This window comes from Hevea brasiliensis, chromosome 9, assembly GCF_030052815.1.
Source record: "Hevea brasiliensis isolate MT/VB/25A 57/8 chromosome 9, ASM3005281v1, whole genome shotgun sequence".
Lineage (NCBI taxonomy): Eukaryota > Viridiplantae > Streptophyta > Magnoliopsida > Malpighiales > Euphorbiaceae > Hevea > Hevea brasiliensis.
In genome coordinates, this window is record NC_079501.1 from 93,195,973 (window position 1) to 93,216,285 (window position 20,313).

At 31.4% G+C, this 20,313-nt stretch overlaps 3 protein-coding genes across 5 annotated transcripts in view; 2 read left to right on the forward strand and 1 right to left on the reverse strand.

Moving 5' to 3' along the window:
• Positions 1-20,313, reverse strand: part of LOC110650551 (uncharacterized) — a 76,725-nt gene that overhangs the window by 37,718 nt on the left and 18,694 nt on the right. The window lies entirely within an intron of this gene.
• On the forward strand, positions 28-1,259 carry LOC110664063 (NAC domain-containing protein 102). The gene is made up of 3 exons (XM_021823592.2): positions 28-439; positions 540-829; positions 1,032-1,259. Exons 1-3 carry the CDS (start codon positions 178-180, stop codon positions 1,104-1,106), a joined length of 627 nt encoding a protein of 208 aa, XP_021679284.1. The 5' UTR covers positions 28-177; the 3' UTR covers positions 1,107-1,259.
• On the forward strand, positions 6,840-10,889 carry LOC110664079 (uncharacterized). Of its 2 annotated transcripts, none has more exons than XM_021823605.2 (3): positions 6,840-7,533; positions 8,764-8,906; positions 9,049-10,889. In XM_021823605.2, the coding sequence occupies exons 2-3, from the start codon at positions 8,768-8,770 to the stop codon at positions 10,587-10,589; spliced, it is 1,680 nt and encodes a 559-aa protein (XP_021679297.2). In that variant the 5' UTR covers positions 6,840-7,533; positions 8,764-8,767; the 3' UTR covers positions 10,590-10,889. The 2 variants fall into 2 exon arrangements, with proteins under 2 accessions (XP_021679297.2, XP_058009976.1); XM_058153993.1 differs by lacking the exon at positions 6,840-7,533 and adding an exon at positions 7,675-7,697.

Consider the following 20,313-nt stretch of genomic DNA (forward strand, 5'->3'; position numbering starts at 1 on the left):
AGAAGGACTCCAAATCACAATAAATTAAAATGAATAAGAATCCTTAATCTTCCAGAACGAAATTGGAGAACCAGGACTTGCTATAAATACCAGAGTTTCTCCTATTCAAGGCCACGCTTGAAGTGATCCACCCAACGCAAAGGGTTTTGCAATTTTCTCATTTTGGCCCTGGTTAGAATGGTTTCTTCAATGTATGATAATTCTCCTGAAGAAACAGTTAAAGATGAACAAGTAACAGAAGAAAACCAACTTGAATCTACAGTTGGTAACAAGAAGTTGAAGGAGGAGCTGAATTTAGTATGTGGGTATAGATTTTCCCCATATGATTATGAGTTAATTGTCTACTTTCTGTTAAGAAAGATCTTGGGCATGCAACTTCCTGTAAATATAATCCCAGAGATTGATCTTTACCATTATGATGCTGATCAGCTTCCCATTAGTGAGTTTGTCCTTGATTTCTTCTTTCATTGTACTATCTCATTTTGTGAGATTTGAAATTGGGTTGAGAATTAACCATTACAATGCAATGAATAATGCAGGTGAATTCAAATATGGGATGCCAGGTGAGGCATATTTTTTTACCCATACAGAGAGAAGATATGCAAGTGGATCATTGTTGAAAAGGACGACGAATACAGGTTTCTGGAAGGCCTCTGGTGTAGATGCAAAGATAGTTCACAAGAAGCGAGTTATTGGGTTGAAGAAAACCATGGTTTTCTACTGGGGCAAAGCTCCAGCAGGGGTGAAAAGCTCTTGGATTATGCATGAATATAGAGTCAATCCCAATTTGTTTCCTCAGGCTGAGCAGGACAAGAGCCTTAAGACCAAGGTAAACACAATTAAGCCCCATTTAGCATTGATGTAGTGGTCAAAAAGGGCTTTTCGGAAAATGACTTTTTAATAAAATGATTGTTTTGTTACTCCAACTGCAGGATAGGCCTTTAGTCACTCTTGTTTCTTTCATTATATTTTAGCTAAATCAACAACTTGTTGATTTGCATAAGCTTAAGTTTCTGATAAACTTGTTTCAGTTGGAGAGCTACGTGGTGTGCAGAATTCGAAAAAAAAACAAAGATTCTAAGGCAAAAGTTCCAGAGGAAGGCTGAAAAAATAGTAGAGTCTGCTTAAATGAGTAGAAATGTAATGTCAAGGTTTTCCCTAAACCTAATCAATTGTTAAGAGGATTTCTATTGTAATCTCAGTGTTACATCCTGTTAACAATTTTAGTATGCAATAAAAAGGGTCCCTTTCTTTTATAATTTGTTTGTTAATCATATCACAAATTAACATTCTCATCTAACAAATTGCATATCACAATACCCATATAAATGAAACAAAAAATTAACAAGAAATATATCTAATAAAACCATTAAAATAAAAATTAAACAACACCCTTATAACAAAAAAACTGTAAGACCCATATAACAGTAATAAAATTAAAAGTCCCTTTCTTTTATAATTTGTTTGTTAATCATATCACAAATTAACATTCTCATCTAACAAATTGCATATCACAATACCCATATAAATGAAACAAAAAATTAACAAGAAATATATCTAATAAAACCATTAAAATAAAAATTAAACAACACCCTTATAACAAAAAAACTGTAAGACCCATATAACAGTAATAAAATTAAAAATAATAGTCATATAATAAGTTAACAAGAAATATATCATATCTAACAAAACAATTAAAATAAAAAACCAAAAAATAAATAAAACAACAAGACCAGTAGAGTAAAAAGTAGAGAGCAAAGTAGACGTTTTGTTTTAAAGAAAAAGACAGAGAGAAAAGAAAAGGAAAACAGATGTTCTATTTTGAACTACAGCATAGTATAAGAAAAGAGAAGAGGATGAGATTCTGCTGTGTTGAAACTTGAAAGAAGAAAGACACAGAAGAAAAGGAGAAGTGGAGAAAAAATAGAAGAAAGAAGGAGAAGAGAAGAGAGACATACTTGTTGTGATTCAAGAGAGCCAGTTGTTGTGCATGAGAGAGCTTCTGTTTTTGGTGGCATAACAAAATGGGTTTGTTCTCTTAGTTCTTTTTTTTCTATTTTTTTTTTTTTAAAAAAAAAAAAAACCTCTACTTTCCTTGTCTATCTCAACACTCCGCCTCCTATTCTTGGCTAGTTGTAAGGCTTCACTCCTATATCTCTTGCTGCCTGGAGCTAACTAGTGTGGATAAACCAGAATGAAATATAGGATAAACCTCGAAAATGCTTAATATTTGGGCTTATGCGAGGTTGCCAGATAGGAGAAAAGCTGACCTAGGGGCCCAGGCCAAGGGGGATCTAGGTGCCTCACGAGGCTAGAACTCCCGTCCCGTGACAATGTGGTATCAGAGCAAGGCCCTAGATGATTCGAATCACGCCAAGCGCCCCAACGAGACCGGGGTAGGCAGGGTGCTGATAGCGATAAGGGTGTTGCTGGAATCGGGTGGGGGAGAATGTCAGGCCTCAATGGGATAGAGGTAGACAAGGGTTTCTCAATCCCACATCGGATAAGAAAGGGGTCGATCCGAGGGATAAGTGCGGCTTGTCATGCAACTTGTATGCGTCTAACGAGTAACATGATGAATCTTGGCAAGACATTTTAGAGGATGTCTGCGTGTGGAAGTTGGTGAGTGCATTGGCAAAGTGGTGGCCAACATGCTGCTCAAGTGTTTGCGTTGGGTGAGCGCAACTAATGTGTATGGGCTCCTACGTGCGAGGGAGTGTGACAAGTTGCGCAGGGAAGCAATGTGAACGCACGCAAACGAAGGCGTTTGAGGGATTGGGTGGGGGAGAATGTAAAGGTTCGGGGGAGAATGTAACGGTTCGAAAGTTTCTCGCTCCTATTCTTGGCAGTTGGCAAGGCCGTCACAAGCTGTCTCTTGCCCTATAGAGCTAACCAGTGCAAATCTATACAGGTACGTGTGAGAAACCTTGAAGATGCTTAATATTTGGGCTTATGCGAGCTTGTCAGATAGGGAGAAAGGCTGACCTAGGGGCCCTAGTCAAGGGGGACCTAGGTGCCGTACAGGGCTAGAACTCCCGTCCCGTGACACTTGTCAACTAGGGCAGTCACCTTACTGAAGCAAGGCCAAGCGGAGCCAAGCGAGGCATTAAAGGGTTGCTTTACCTTGGCGCCTCGCTCACCTTTAATAACACTTACATAGTGCAAGACCACAACATTTTGCATGATAATTTAAATGTGCTAAGCTTGTAGCTCTCGAGAGAATCTTTCCTCGTCTTGTTAGACAATGTGTGCACGAAAGTTATCCACTCCCTAAAGGTCGCGGAACATTTTTCTTTGTTTCTTGTCTCTTTGGCCTAGGGTTTTTTGGTCCCTTCCTTCTGTCAATTTAGCGACCTCTTCTGCTCCACAAGGGTAGGGGGGCCTCATCCTCTTCTGCTTGACATTAGATCTGGCCCTTATCCCTTTTAGGGGGTATTTGTAGATATGGGTTTTGGAGTTTTCTAGGTCCGGTGCTTTAATAAGTGAGGGATTTTCGATTTGGACTTAAGTATCTTGCCTTTAGTGGCTTGTGCATTTCCTGTAAGTTGTGGGTTTCTGTGGTGGGTAAAGAAATCTCAAGCATTGGTGTGTGGTCTTTGGATTTGATTTGGCATTTGAAGCAATCGTTTGGTGGAGTTTGGGTCTTTGGGTCCTTCCTTGCTTTGGATTAGGTCTACCTTTAGGGCCTAATTCTTCAGGCCTTGAAATGTATAGTTTTGAGCTATAATTGAGATATAATATATTGGTTTTAAAATAAGGTGAATTGTAATAGCCTTGGATCCTAGTAGATCCCTTTTTTATGTACTAGGCCTTAGGCCTTCTTATGCATTGAATTCTATCTATTTATATAACAAAAAAATCTTGTTAGGCAATAATATTTTTCTGTATACTTTGAGCTGAGCTAGAAAATGTGACTTTTTTTTTTGTTTTTTTAATGTTATTGCTGTATTGGATACTTGATTAAGGTTGTGTGTGCTTTAGAGAGGGAAAAAAAAAAAAGAAGGCTTAACCTCCTTAAAAACACCCTTAAATATGTCCCTATTGTTCATTGATGATTAATCAAGGTTCTGTTGGATGTATTTTCTGAAGCAAAAATCTAATCGTATTTAATTTATTTCAAAGTTATTTGTTGCTTGTTAAAAAGCAAATTGGGTGTAAAATTAAATTGCTTAGAACTAATAATGGATCTGAGTGTGTACTTCAAAGAAGTTCAAACCTTTTAGTGAGAGGGAAGGAATTCATCATTAACAGACTGTTCCTGACACTTTTAAACAAATGAAGTTAAGTGAAAGGAAGAACTAAACAGTGATGGAGAAGTCAATACCTCAATATATTTGCTAAATTTGTCGCCAACAAGAATTTTGAATGGCTGAACTCCTTATGCATTGTGGCATGGAGAGAAGCCTATAATTGATCACCTCAAAGTTTTTGGAAGTGTTTGCTATTTTCATATGCCAAAAGCAAAGAGAGATAAGATTATTTTTAAAGCTGAAGTTGGAATTTTCCTGGAGTATAGTGTGTGTGTGTGAGAAGCATTTATTAGCATATACATATAATCAAATTTAATAACATGGTTTTTTTAGTGAGATACTAGCACTTCATTATGTGATTTAGATTCTCAAAATTATAATTAATAATAAATAAATAAATATTATTTGTAAATTTAAATGGTCCAATTAAAATAAGAAAAATAAATTAAAATTTTCTAAAAAATAAAAAAATATATATTTACAATTTATAGAAATTGCATGTAAGAATGAGAAATTTACCCTTATTCTTTGTTATATATATACCACAAAATTAAAGCTATCCGAACTTGATTATATATATAATATTGGACATATGTTACATTTTAGGAAAAATTATTAAAAGAAGTTTAAACCTTAATTTTTTTAATTATATCTAATATTACCTGCATTGGACCAAATCAAATAGTCAACGCTTGGAATAAAACATTCAACGTGTTATTCAAAGTGTCAATGCCTTGATAAGTAAGTCAAAATCGAGCAGTCTTCAGCTGAACAAAAATAATTCAATCTAGATCCAAACCAGTAGCAACAAACGGAATGAAGATACAATGAAATCGCTCACCCAACAAACTGAGTAAAACCTACACTGAGTAATAGCAATGACTATCATAGATCAAGCCGAATTATTTGGAGACAATTTTGGGATGTCAACTTAAAATTATTTTTGTGATTGAAACAATCACTATTTTCCTTAAAACCTATAAATATTAGAAACAGTCAAGTAGCAGGTATGCATATACCGTCCAAAATCAATATTGAATTATTCTCTTAATCTCTTATTTTCAAACTATTATTTTCTGATTTGAGTATCGGAATGGCTGATCGAAAGACTACCGACCTCACTTTTCTTTATTTTATAGGTCTACGTGGCAATAGGATTGGACCTTTGAAGCTCATGACAACATAAATATCTTAAATTAATCAAATGATTAATTAAACTTTATGTTTTTTTAACTCTTTCTTATATTTTAATAGTGGTGTGATGTGGCATCTGATATAGTAAGGACGTTAAATAATTAATGAATATGCTGACAGGGGAATATAATTATCAAAAATTGAAAAGTATAAAATTTAAATGGTAATTAATCAATATGTGTAATAATTACAAAAAAAATTAAAAAATTGAAAATATTCGATTTTATTGCTAATGATTAACTAATAGTATTTGTAATTAATTTAAAAAAAGTAAAAATTAATTAAATTGCAAGAATTTTGCACCTATTGTTGGTTAAAGTTAAGAGAGCTTTCTTATCATTTTGGGATAATTATTATATGCTATCACTTAAATTTATGAGTATTTTTATAAAAATTATTAAATTTTAATTTTTTTCATAAAATTTATTAAATTTTAATTTAATTTCTTAAAAATTATTAAATTTTAATTTAATTTCTTAAAAATTATTATGACTTAAAATTAAAAATTTTAATATTAACTTGTTGATTTGTTAAATATTTTATAAATAAAATTATCTAATTAGTAATTGCTAATAAAAAAACAAATAAAGGGAAGGCTTGACAACGAATGGATAACTGAATGCATTATATATATATATATTAATGTAATTAATAAAATAAAGTAATTTTAATTATAAAATAATTGACAGGTCAGTGGGTTAACTTATAAACTTTTAATTTTTGATTACTTTTATAAAATTAAATTAAAATTAAATAAATTTTATGAAACAAATTAAATTTTAGTGATTTTTATAAAAATATTCATAAAATTGAGTGATTACTATCTTATTATTTTGTGTATAATCCCAAAGCCAAATAGAGTTAAAATTGAAATCAGACTGATTTAAATTAAATTAAAATTAAACTAAAGCTATCAAAATATTGATCGACTTGGATTATAACTAAATTGGATTGGTATGGGACCAATAAAACTGGATTTTTTTTATTTAAAAAAAGAAAATTTGAGATTATTATTCTTCGTTAAATTTATTATTTTTATAACCTTTTTTTTAATATAAAAATAAAAATAACATAATAAACATAAATTCTCATATATATATATTTAATAATTTTAATTTTATTCATTTAATTTTAATGAAACTATTTTTTATATTTCTTTCTCAATTTCTTTCTCCTTGAAATTTTTTTATGAAAATTTATATTTAATTAATTGATAAATTTTCATAACTAATTATTTTTTTTTTCTAAAGGTACAGATTAGCCATTTTAATTTGAGACAAAAAAGGAAAAGGAAAATCTGGAAAATTAATGCAGGGATCTTAATGTAATTTAGCCATAGGCGGGCCGGTTTAGCCTGTAATAGGATCCAGTTCCCTACCAAATCTAACCCGGTTGGTCTCTCGGACCGCATAGCGTACAAAATCCTCGAATCTGAAAATCGTATTTCATCGTCTCCCTCTTCCAAAATCCACTCAAAATCGATCTCCGATTTCTCTGCAATTTTCCCTTTAATTCTTCGAATCAACGCTCGATTCGTTCAATTCACGGTCTCCTCTTTTGATCGACACCTCTTTCGATTGTGGCCGTTGATTCTGCACTTTTCTAGGGTTAGGGTTTCGAGTCTTGTTCTCGTCGGTCCTCTAATCTCTTGATTCCTTATGGTTTTTCGATATCCTCTGTGTATGCCTTAATTTCCCCATCAATTCTCGGTATATTATTGTAGATTGTTTCGTTTCTCTTTGATCTTTAGGGTTTCGAAGGTTTCGAATTTTTCGATTTGTGTAGTGGTTGTCGGAACCTGTAAATTCGTTTAGGGTTTGATTCCTTTCGTTATATTTCTTTCGTTATTCCGTCTCTGTATCACCCTTTTTTTCTTGGAAATTGGGTTGTATCGTTGGTGAATTCGGAATTTAGGGTTAGGGTTTCTTTTGGGAAATTTTAAGGTTCTCTTTTTGTGGAATTGGCTTGGGGTTTCGTTTCTTCTCATCTTTAAATCATCTTAGCGGTATAATCCCGTGTTTTTACGCCAAATCTAAGTGCAATTTTTCTCTATTCTGTCTTTGAGTTTGAATTCTTGCGAATTTTACAGGTAAATAGTCTCTGTTCTCTAATTGTCGCTAATATTGTTGTATTGATGATAATTTATTTTCAATTGTTCTATAATAATCAATTTTGTTTCACAGATGGGTCATTGGGAGTGAATGGTGTGGTTGGCTACTTGCTAGCTTGGTTATTGTTTTAATTAAAAATAGGGTATTTTACAATTAAGTCCTATAGCAAAACCCAGATATTAGTACTTATTATGTTTGTTTCTGTTAACAAATTAGTATCTGTCTCTAAATTAACCATTAACTTTAGTAACTGAACTCTGAATTTTTGTTTTATTAGCAAAATAGTCCCTACATCTAAATTTTTATATTAACATAAATAATTACTTGAATGTAGGACTAAATTGCTTGCTAATAAAACAAAACTTCAGGACTAAATTGTTTCAAGTTGAAAAGCAACTAATTTTTTAACAGAATTTAAGGACCAAATTTATTAAAAAACAAACCATTAACTAATCTATGGTTTCTGCTATACCTCAGGTATTTAGTTTAAATTACCCTTGAAAATAATGGTATTATGCTGCATGGAGTTAGCATGATAGTAAATGTGTAACTGTTACTTGCTAGCTTGTTTGTGTTTTTGATGAAGCTAATAGTACTTTGTTGCAAGGCATTAGCATAGTACTAGTAAATGTGTTACATACTTGAGTATTTTCCTGCATGCTTCTTGAGTTGTGTTTGGCATCAGTGGATTCTTCAGGACAAATTTTCTGGGATTCTACTATAGACTTACTGTTTCTGCAAATGATTTGGAAATGTTCATTAAAACAGGGTTCTGCAATATTAAGTAAGCATTTGTCATGTTTATTTATATAAGGCTCAATATCATGCTTCCTATCTTTAGTTAGTTATACCTTCTGTAATGGTTACCTGCTATCAATATACATTTATGTATGTTTTTCTGTATTTAGAATACATCTTTTATATGCTAAACATTACTTGTGTATCTCATCCTTGGCTAATTGGGTTAATCTTTTTTCTTTTTCTTTTTTTTCTTTTGTTTTTAATTATTCTTATAATTTTGAATGAACTTGAGGCTGAATTCTTGTGCATATTAATCTATAGATGCTTTTATTTTTATGTTGACACATTCACTGATTTTGTTTTGAATGTGTTTTGTCATCTTGTTGGGGCATGCTGTAGCTTCTGACTTTTCAGAGAATCAAACTTTTGTTTTGAACCATCTTAATTTTTGTTTCTTTTTCTTGCAGGCTAATGGGATTTAAAAGGCCCTTTGATAGTGAGGAGTTTCAGGAGCTTCCTTGTAAGCAGGCTAGACAGGTGGACTACAGCAATAAGTTAACCCAATTTGCAAATTTGTATAAAACCACGTCTCAGGGACTTGATGGTACAGGTAAAAATTGGGGCCTCTAACTTTCTCGCTTATCCTTCTACCACATTTTGCTATTTTGTTCTGTTAACCTGACTGAACTATGCATGTCTTGCTTGTTTTAAAACTACTTATCTTTTTCATTTATTTGTTTTACATAAAGCAGATGATTATGAGGGAAGCATTGTAAAATCTCAACAGCATGACACATTTGAAAACAATGGTGTCACTGCAGATCCAAGTTTTGCCAAAGATGTTGAGGTCAGTGCTCCTTTGCCATTGGTCACAAGCAGTTCTGGTGATGAAGATGTTGGGTACAGGGTAGCGGCTGAAGATGTTGGGTACAGGGTAGCAGCTTACTCTTCTCATTCCCCAGAACATTCTGAATTTGGTTTTCCCCAGAGATTTGTTCCTTTTGAGAATGCGTACTCCTCGTACTTGGATCGTTCTCCTAGAAGACAAGTTCCTCTTGGACCAGATCATCAAGCCAGCATTCCAATGTGGGGCGGGCATGAGAAGAAGTACCCATTAGAACAAGTAGACTCGGTTGATCCAAATAACTTCTCTTCTCTTTCTGGATCAGACTTGATTTATGATGATAATGAAGAGAAGCTGATGGGCGCATGCATTATTCCGATGCCAGATATAGAGTCCTCTGCAGACAACAGTAATGAGGCTGGACGTGGCAGAACAGATTGCAGTTGCCTGGATGAAGGCTCTATTAGATGTGTACGACAGCACATAATGGAAGCTCAACAAAAACTCAGAAAATCCCTTGGACATGAAAAATTAATGAATTTGGGACTTTATGACATTGGAGAGGAGGTGACACATAAATGGAGCGAGGATGAGCAACGGTTGTTTCATGCAGTTGTGTTTTCAAATCCTGCATCCTTGGGCCAGAACTTTTGGAACTACTTATCACAAGTTTTCCCTTATCGATCCACAAAGGAAATTGTCAGCTATTACTTTAATGTCTTCATGCTTCGGAGGCGGGCTGCTCAGAACAGGTCCAACTTGCTCGAGATTGATAGCGATGATGATGAACTGCATGAAATAAATAGGGGACCCTTCGAAGTTCGAGTTTCAGATGAAGATGATGGGTCTGACATTGAGTCTCTTGATCAGTATGGTTATGCAGATCATGGAGAGGATACTCTTGTTGAAGACGATGATGATGATGAAGATGATGATGAAGATGATGATGAGGATGACGACGACGACGACGATGATGACGGTGATGGTGATGGTGATGGAAATCTGGGAGATGTTAGTGGAGATGCCACTGGAGAAGATTCCGGGGTAGATTATGTTTCAGAAGCTCATGATCTGAATTCATTCGATGGTAGCAGGCTTGATGCTGTTGTTAAGCATGTTGACAATAATGCAGGAAGCAGTGGGGAAGATTTCACTGTTCAAGACGACTCATGCATGTCGTTTGAGTTCCAAGCTGATAAGTTTGAATCTTGTGATCCCGTAGATACTGGTGTTGCTTTGCAATTGAGTGGGGTTAAGGGTGATGACAGGGAATGCTTGCCTAGTAACGGGGATGAATACAGTGTTGTTGCGGATCAGCTGTACTTAACGGATCATTGTGATGCTAAGCCTTGGGATGCCCATTACACAGTTCCAATGAAAGGTGTTGATCTTCTTCCTACATGTAACATCATAGAAGAAATTTTTGGGGATGGAACTTCCAATGAGTAGATAAAAAATAACTGTGGCAGCAGCTAGTGCCTTTCTAAGGTCCACAAGCATGCCTTGATGTACAGTGTGTCTGGCCTTTGTGTTGGATCCTGGGAATTTTCTATCTAAGCACACCATGCAAGAATTTTTATTTCTCGAGTATAGGTGGTTTTTTACTTTTATTTATTAAAGTAGGAGGAAGGAAAAGGGGGATTATAAAAAAAAAAAAAAGCAGATTTCGGTTTTGGATTTTGTTCATGTACATTCATATGTGGAATTTAACATTTTGAGAATTTCGTTATAAAGCTCCCATTTTTGTCATTTATGACTTAAGCTGCTTTCCCGGGCATAAAGCATGGGCTTTTGGAATGAATGCATCTAATCCTGAGCAGGAAGCATCATTCCACAATATCTTGTCCTCATCATTATACCCACTTAGCTGGCCATCTTAAAGGCACAGAGAGTAATCACTTGGGAGGCCAGAGTGGTTCAGAGATGGTCTTATTTCAACCTGGTATGCTGTTATGTGCTTGGTTGTTGTGGACTAGGTAGCATTTGGCTGTGCATTGCAGCTGCAATCCCTGATTACAATTCTTCAGTGTAGTGTCTGTGTTGCCTTGTGTGGTCCAAATTCAGTGGTTGGCAGTGGCAGGAATTGGCAGAGCTGGCACTAATCTTTGGTTTGAGGTTAGCGAAAAAATACTAACAAGGCAGTGTAAGGATACAGATGAAGGTGAGTACGCAAGTAGTAAAGTAAAATGATACCTCATGTAACTAAAAATCCAACGATTATTATTGGCAATTCGTGTTATTATTGAGTTAATTGATGTGATACTATTCAAGTGTTCATCAACCATAGTTTTGTCTGCCACAACAGGTGCTCATGTGACCCTTTTCTTTTTGGCTTCTTGTCATTTTCTCTGTAAAGAGGTTTGGCAAATCTCAATTTTCTTTCTAATTTTATCTTTCTTCTTATGTTCGATCAAAGCCAGTACTGCTAAAGACATTGAAAGTTTCTAGTTTATTTGCCTTATTTTGGCCAATTAGAGCCGGCCAAGTTCGAGTGGAGTGTGAAACTGGCTCTATCAAATTCAGGATCGAAATCGACCAATAATTTACGAGTCTAAATTAGACTGAAATCATCTAGGCTTGTTCCTGGTCCCTCTTCTTGAATTCTGAGTTCTGAATTTGATTCGGAGGCTCTTTCTTGGTCCCTCCTTTTGAATTCTGTTGAAAACAATTGTTTAATGTCAATTCAAAATCAAATTAACCTTCCAAAATTCGATTCACCTCCACAAATCGAACCGGACCAGCAGTATGGCCCACTATGTGACAGTTTCTTTATTTATTTATTTATTTTTTAAAAAAAGAAAATTGGAGCCTCAGCTTGAATCTGACCAACCATTTCCACAATTCAACTTTCATTTGTTTATTACTTTGTTCTTTTTTTTTATACACGAACCAACAAGTGAAGCGCGTCACCAACATATCGACAAAGAGCAAGACCCATCAAAACCATACATCAGCCAATTGAAAGGGGAAACGGAGGTCTACCTATCGGTTGGAGGGAGAGGAGGAGCCGTCCCTCTGTGGTCCGGGATGCCTCAACACGGGAACACTGAGACGAAAACTCTAGAAGAGAGAAAAATAACTCTCACTTTATGAGAGACGACCTCTTACTTTATTTTAAAATTATCTAAAATACTACCATTAATTTATTTATTAGTAAAAAATATTCATAGTTATCAATTAAACTCTTATTAATAATAAAATAAAGTTGTCATTTTTATCAACTGAATTAATTATATTAAGTGAAAAACATGATTGTTAATTACAAAATACTCAACCACAAAATGAGGTTCTTTTTTATTAAAATAATTAATTACTTTAATTAGGTTCTTAAATAGAAGAAAAAAAATTATCAATGAATTTAATTAATTATAACATTATAAAGATTTATAAATGGATTTTTTTTCTTTATTTTTACAATTGAGATTAAATTAGGTTTACTCAAAATTAATTGCTAACCTAGTTTTTCTGTGAATTGTGGCTTAATAATATTAAAGGCATGTTTGATATTGCTACTGTTATTGAGAAAATTATTTTTTTAAATATATAAGTTAGAGAGTATTAAAAAAATAATTTAAAATTATATTTGATAAGTTTTAACTATAAAGATACTAAAATAATAAAATAATTTTTTTAAACTGTTTTTTTAATAATATCTAAAATAATATTTTTATTCAAAAAAGTAGTTTTGACCTGTTAAACTCAATATCAAACAGACACTAAAATAACAATAAATAATAAAATAACTAGCTACAGTTGAAATAGTTATATGATTTTAATTCATATAAATTTCTAGTATTATTATGTCCTTTTTTTGTTTTTAGTTAATGCTAATTTAATTATTTATTAAAATATAATTATATATATATATATAAAATAAAAAATAGAAAAAAAGGCGAAAAGATCTTAAAAAAGAATGATGGGATTGTGCAATTGACAAGGAGATCAGTGTAAAGGTGGTTTGACTTGATCAAAGCAAACAAAGCAGTGTTACTTAAGAAGAAAATGGTTAAACAGTGGGAGGAAAATGGTGTGGCTATTATAAGCTCAATTATATATGAAATAGATTTAATCATTAATAAATTAAATATTGGGATTTAGATTTATATATTTATTATACATATTTTTGATTAATTTTACGTAAATTTTAATATAAATATTTAATTTAATTATAAAATTCATTAATGTATTAGAGACATATAAGGGGTTGCATTATCATGGGAATTTGACTTTTGACTTGGAGAAATTAATAAATACATAATTAAAAGTCTCTATAATATTAATTATTTTAATAATTATCAATTATTTTATTAACCGTTAACCATAAGATATTAGTTATTAGTAGTTAATTGTTTACATAGTATTTAAAGTAAAAGTACTCGGTAAAAATAATTATTAAATATAAAAATAATGATATTATTATTCTAATCAAAATACTCCCTCAACATCTAAAAGTTAGGAGATGTAACTTTTCATGAACCATTTTTTTAATCTTTAAACACTAGTATAAATAATATACTACCGAACAGTATAAATAAGAAAGGTAATATGTTAACTAGTTCAAAACACTAAATGCAACGATAAAGTTATTGTCCAATAAGGAAAAAAAATAATAAAAATATGAGAAATTAGCAATGAAATAATTATGTAGATAATATTGATGTAATTATGTGATTAAATTAATAATTAAATCATTACATTTCAAGTTGAAGTTCTAAATTGGCAAACTACTAATACAAAGGCTAAAAAAACTTTTTTGCAAAAGATAGATTCAAATTGACTTGGTAATTGATCAGACTCAAATTATTGAAACTAAAGTTGACCATCTGTCAGCCCAAGTCAACAAATTCTATGTTGATTTCCAATCCAAAATCAACCAATTTGATAAAGATCTCAAAGCTTTGATTCACTAAAAACGGTTTGGCCAAGAATTTGATAAGAAAAAATTAGAAATCAAGAGACTGAATGCCTAGATTGGTCAAATTACGGTTAATCTAGCTCAAAAGAAACAAACATCATCTGATTATAACCTTTTTGCTCCCCCCATCAAATTATAACCCATTCTCTTTCTTTTATCCATACTTATAAACCTTTTTACCAACCAACCACTTTTACACAAAGTCCAACCTATAATCCTTTTCAAGAAAAACAAAAAATTTATCATTCCTAATCAACTGTTCAACCTACTCAAAGCCTTTTGCTCAAGAGGCTTTGGTCTAAGGGAAGTACACATAAGTGGTCTGTGGATAGGATTGAATCACCTTCATTTTGGTGTTGTAAGAATGGTTCTAACTCACCACGGAAGAAGAGGTTTTCCTATTATAGCTAGAATCTCTCTAATGGACACCAGATTCTTAAAATATGAACATGCTGTAATTGGAACCTATATCACTACCTTATCATACATGCTGGAAGTGTAGCGCTTAATAATTCTTTAACAATGTGTGGGTTGAGCTGATATTTTTCATTTTCGAACTTCATGCCAAGAAATTCTATATTAGATTGGGCAATATGGCTTTTCTTCTTAGATAGTACTATCCCGTACTTTTGGACTAGAGAGTGTAATTGGGCTAATAATTATTTATGAGCCTAAAAATCCTTTGAGAATAGTAAGATGTCATCATTGTAGATAAGAGTATTGTGGAGAATATGCTCAAATATTTTGACCATTGCCTTCTGGAATAGGGATGGAGTCACTCTCATATCAAACAACATTACTGTCTATTGGAATTGTGCATTAGAAAAGCAGAATATGGTTCCTAGGCTCATTAGATGACCATTTTAGTTAAAAAGCTTGATTCAACAGAAAATGAGTTGGATTACTCATCTGATTTTGAATAAAATTTAGCAGATAAAATAAATCTATGCATGGCAACCTAAATGGCTCCAGTTTTATTAAGCCACAATTATTGGAGTCATGAATGCTCTGTATGAAGAATCTATTGGAGATTAATCTCTTTACAACAGATAGAAAAGTTAAGAATATTTTGAGCTGAGATGTCATTCCTTAAAAAGAAAAGATATTGGTTTTCACTATCAATGGATGTCACAAAAATATTATTTGCTAAATGGATACAATGATGCAAGCTTGAGATATACTTATGTGGCTTCTTTGCCAGGGCAATTGTAGCCAGAATTGTAATGATCCATTTTGGTAACTCAAAAGGACATGACTCAAATCACTCTTAGAGAAATTTACCAGATGACTTTAGCTGCTTTTAGAGAAAATGTGATCACCAACAATTCTTCAATGACATTTTAGAAAACAAAAAATTCTTGAAAAAGCATGTCAAAAATCTCATCTCGCCGTCAAGTGTAAAGGCGGAAGCTGCATTAATATTTTGATTATTAAATTTCTATGTGAATTATAAGGTGTATCAAACTTAAAATTTCATATTCTTCACTTTTAAATAAATTCAAATAAAATTCGAATTCAAGTTCCTATAATTTAAGTTGATTCTTTTTTTTTTCAAGATAAAATTTGACATTTCATTAATTAAAATAAAATTTGACATTTCATTAATTAAAATAAAAAGTTGAGTACAACATAATGTTTTTATAAGAGAAAAAAAATACAAACATAGATAATTAAAATATTCTGATCATACATGAGTATAATAAGAATCCAGATAGTAATACTGCCATTTCGGAAACTTATTATCTGGCCTATAGAAGATATTAAACCATCAAATTTCAGTAGAGGAACAGGCCGCACTACCAAGCACTATTAACAGAAGATCATTTCTTATACCTGAGTCTCCAATCAAAAGAAATCAACGATTCACGCTATATTCTAAATTGCTAAATAACCCATTTAAATATTGAAAAAAATAAACAAAATCCCACTAAGGGGAGAAAACAGGTCCGAATAAGGAGAGAACCTCAAATCTATTCCTATAGGACATAAATCTGAGTACAAGAATATAAATCTGAGGAAAGAAATTCAGATCTGTTCCAGAATGGATACACATACGAGAGTTTATTAGAAAAAAAAAAACTAACAAAAAACAATAAAAGGAAAAGGAAATCAATTGAAAGAGAGTGATAGTTTTAAGGGAAATTTATAAGTTAGTTTTTAAAATGCAACAAAATTATAATTTATTCCCTCTATTTTTAAGGAGAAACAAATTAAAGATATATTTATATTAACAAAATAGATTAAAATTTAATATTAGTGGGTTTAATTCATCACATTTTTTTAATAGTTTTAGTCCTTCTAAATTTCATATTTATGAAAATCTAGTCTTTAATTTTGAATTGATTGTTTCGTTTTGTAGTGATGATAAATTTTAACCAAAAAAAGAAAAACTAACATAAACATACTTTGAAAATTAACTTGTTTTTCTTTAAGAATAGAGTGATTAAATTGTGATTTTATTATATTTTAGAATTAAATTAAAAATATATATAAATCTAAATAAGCCTTTGAATTTTTCATCAATTTTCAAATAAGTTCAATTTGATCTTTTTGGCTTAATAAATTCAGAATTCTGCATTTAAGCTTAAACTAGTCTTGACTTAATAAAATATTATATTTTCAATGATAAAATAATATTTCTCTAATTTCTAAATATTAAAAATTATTTGTTATTTTAATTAAAATAAAAAAAATTTTCAGACAAAAATAAGAAACCCATGAACTTTATGAAATCCATAAACTCAAAATTCAACAAAACCTAGAAACATGGACTTAATTTAACAAAAGAAAACAATAAATAAATTCAACAAAACTTGCAATTTTGGTTGAATTAAATCCAAAATTCGCAAAGAGCTCAAGAACAAAAATATGGACCAAATTCATAAAAGCAAGCAACCTAGAAAGCCCTTATCGTTCTCCCTCCAGTAATTCTATGGTCACTCACAAGATCGCTTGAATTTGTGCTAGCTGTCAATTTTTTAAATCTAATTCCATCAGACACCCTAGAAAAGTGCTTCCTCAACTGCTCAAATTCTATGTTATGGATGTTATTGGGTTTTCTTCATCTTCATTGAAAAAAAAAACCTTTATTCTTTTTAACCCAAAACAGTTTTCTTTGGTCAAAATCTAAGGTTGAAAGCAGCATTGTTTCCAAGACACAAATAAGGTATAGCATTAGCCCTTTAAGGGTAATGGATGAGAAGTTTGTGGGAATTGATCTAGGTGCCACCAATTATATAGTTGCTACATTGAAGAATGGGGATAAACTTGTGGGGCAAATTATAAAGCGGCAGGCGGTGGTGAATCGAGATAATAATTTATATTTGGTGAAGAGGTCTATTGAAAGGAAGATGTCAAAGGTGGATGAAGAGTAAAAGCATGTTTTGGGGTTAGTGTTCTTGTGTTCTTATTTTTTTTTAATTTTGATTAAAATAGTAAATTAATTTTTAGTATTTAAAAATAATATTTTAATAATTTATGAATAAAATTAAAGAAATTCCTTTTAATAATAAAAATAGAATTTCCAAAAGAGTAAAATTGTTAGCGAGGCATATGAGATAAATAAGTCTAAATGCTATGTGAGTTTGTTGATTGATATTTTTTATTAGCACAATTAGCAAAAAATTTAATAATCAATATTCTAATAATTTAAAAGTTTTTTTAATTAGCCCAATTAATTAAAAAAATTAATGGCTTATATTTTTTAAGTTTTCTTGTAATTAATAAAAAAATTTTAAAAATAGTCAAATTGCAAGGAAGGTACACATGACACCTAATTCAAAATGTTGCATCTATTATTGGCCCCTTAGATCTAAATATTGTGTCTATCACTATCTTTGGGTCCATTATAATTTCGTGTTTGGATTTTGCTATTATTAACAAATTGATCCCACCATTATTTAAAAAATTAATTAAAACATTTCTAAGTGTTGATTCCATTGTACACTTTAGTCTTTTCGTCCATTTTTTAAGTATATCTTAACATATTCTATCAATTAAATTTCAAATAAATGGCTACTTAGTTCCTCAATTTTTTTATTATTAATATTTTTGTTCTTTTATTTAAAAAAAATAGATGAAAATATCTCTATAATTGCTTGCTTCAATAGGGGTATTTTGATATTTTATTTAAGTATTAACACTAGATGAATGGAGGGACGGAAGTTATTGATAAATTCAAACTTAGGAACATCTTAATAAATTTCAAAAAATATAAAGACCAACTTATTAATAATAACAAAATTCAAGAATCAAATTATAATTCACCATTTTTTTCAACCATAATCAATCGTTAATAATATTAGCATGACACATGAGACTACTTTGAACTTTCCCAAAACTTTCCATTCTTTTAGGGTAATTTATAATTAAGTTCTTGAGGTATATCAAAACTCATATATTAGTCCCCAGTATGTTTTTGAGTAACAATTTAGTCCTCAAAGTTTAATTTTATTAATAAATTACTCCATGCCATTTGTTAGTTGCTTTTCAATTTAAAATAATTTAGTCCATAAAATTTTGTTTATTAACAAAATAATCCATAAAGTTTTATTTTGTTTGCAAAGTAGTCTATATATCTAAATTTTATATCCAAACAACAAAAAATTGGCAATTAAAATCTTCTATGGAAGATAAAAGGGTGTTACCAACCATTTTTGTTCGTAAGTACCCCTCCTCCCTTTTGTTAGCCATTTTTGTATGATTTTTGTTTTGTTGTTTAGTGTCGTCTCTATCTAGTGTGGATTGTTGGTTTCTGTCATGTTGGATCATGTGCTATGCGCAAAACTTATTTTGTAGAGGTTGATTTTCTTCTACTGGAGTCTAATAATGCAATCCATTACTCCAATTGAATTCATGGTTCAAGGCCTTTGTGTTTGTCATATGCAATAAATTTCTAAATTTTCAGGTCAATTATGGAAGATTAAAAGAGTTATGCCACCACTTTGCAAATCTACATGTTTTGTTTTGCTCATAATCCAATTGTTTGGTTTACATAGAATTTCATGTAAGATGAGCGAAATTTGTTGTGTTATGATAATGTATACTAAGTCTGGTCTTCAAGAGAGGGTCTTATTCTCCCAAAATTATTTGTATTAGTTAAATTTGTTAATAAATTCCTTATGTAATTATTATAAAAGAAAAACTGATTCCAAATAAAGATGTTATCAGTTTAAAAATAATTTTAAAATTATTGAATTAAGAACAACTAGCATTTTCGTAACTAAAATTTTTGTTTTCTTTTTTAACAGTCATGAGAATGGCTATGTATTATTTTTACAAGTTTTGAATCAAATCTAAGAACCGTACCAAATCAAAACTTATTTTAATGATTTAATTTGGTTCTAATTTTTTATCGAGAATTGAATAAAAATCGTACTGAAATCAAACTGGACCTATTCCAAGAATTGATTTTATACACATATTTTTTAAATTTTCTTGAATATATTATTTTTTTCAATATAATTATATATTTATATGCAACTAACAAGAATATGTATATATGGGCTATATACAACCTAATATTATCTTTTATTTATACATGGGTTATATACAACCTAATATTATCTTTTATTTCTTTACCTTTTTTAATAATTTTAGGTCATGTTTAATATGACGTAATAGAAATCGTAATGTAATCATGATTACATATTTGATTACTTTATTATTTTTTTTTAAAAGGAAAACACTGCTTAATTATTATTAAGATCAAAAAGCAGTACATCATGAATAAAAGTTGGAGGGTTAACACTCCATTCCGCTAAACCAGACGTAAAACCAGTAGCCCTTGCTAACATATGAGCTACTTGGTTAGCTGATTTTTTGACAAAAGAAAAGGATAATGATGCAACGTCTCTAACAAGAAACTTACAATCATGAATCAAAGTAGCAAAATAAGAATTATCATGCAAAATACGATCCAGGGCTTGCTTCACCATCAAACAATCCATCTCCATCACCAGAGGCGTATTAAACAACCTTCCTTTAACCCAACTTAAAGCCTCTCTTACTCTCATAGTCTCTGCATTCAAAGAATTTTGCACATAACCTAGACTTTTACACATTCCCTCAACAAATTGACCATTACTGTCTCTTATCACCAAACCTACACCCATCAACCCTGTTACTGCATCAAAACATGCATCTATATTACATTTCAAACCCGCATCTGGTGGTTGCCATTTTATTACAGCTGGAACTGTATTTGGATCATAAGAAACCATAGAAACTCTTGCCAGTTGCCACTCCTGAAGGAAATGT

Bases quoted from the DNA above. Each gene is read 5' to 3' on its own strand.
- LOC110664063 (XM_021823592.2), top strand. From the start codon at position 178: ATGGTTTCTTCAATGTATGATAATTCTCCTGAAGAAACAGTTAAAGAT. The intron at 440-539 runs GTGAGTTTGTCC...TGAATAATGCAG, and splicing joins TGCTGATCAGCTTCCCATTA to GTGAATTCAAATATGGGATG. The intron at 830-1,031 runs GTAAACACAATT...AACTTGTTTCAG, and splicing joins ACAAGAGCCTTAAGACCAAG to TTGGAGAGCTACGTGGTGTG.
- LOC110664079 (XM_021823605.2), top strand. From the start codon at position 8,768: ATGGGATTTAAAAGGCCCTTTGATAGTGAGGAGTTTCAGGAGCTTCCT. The intron at 8,907-9,048 runs GTAAAAATTGGG...TACATAAAGCAG, and splicing joins TCAGGGACTTGATGGTACAG to ATGATTATGAGGGAAGCATT.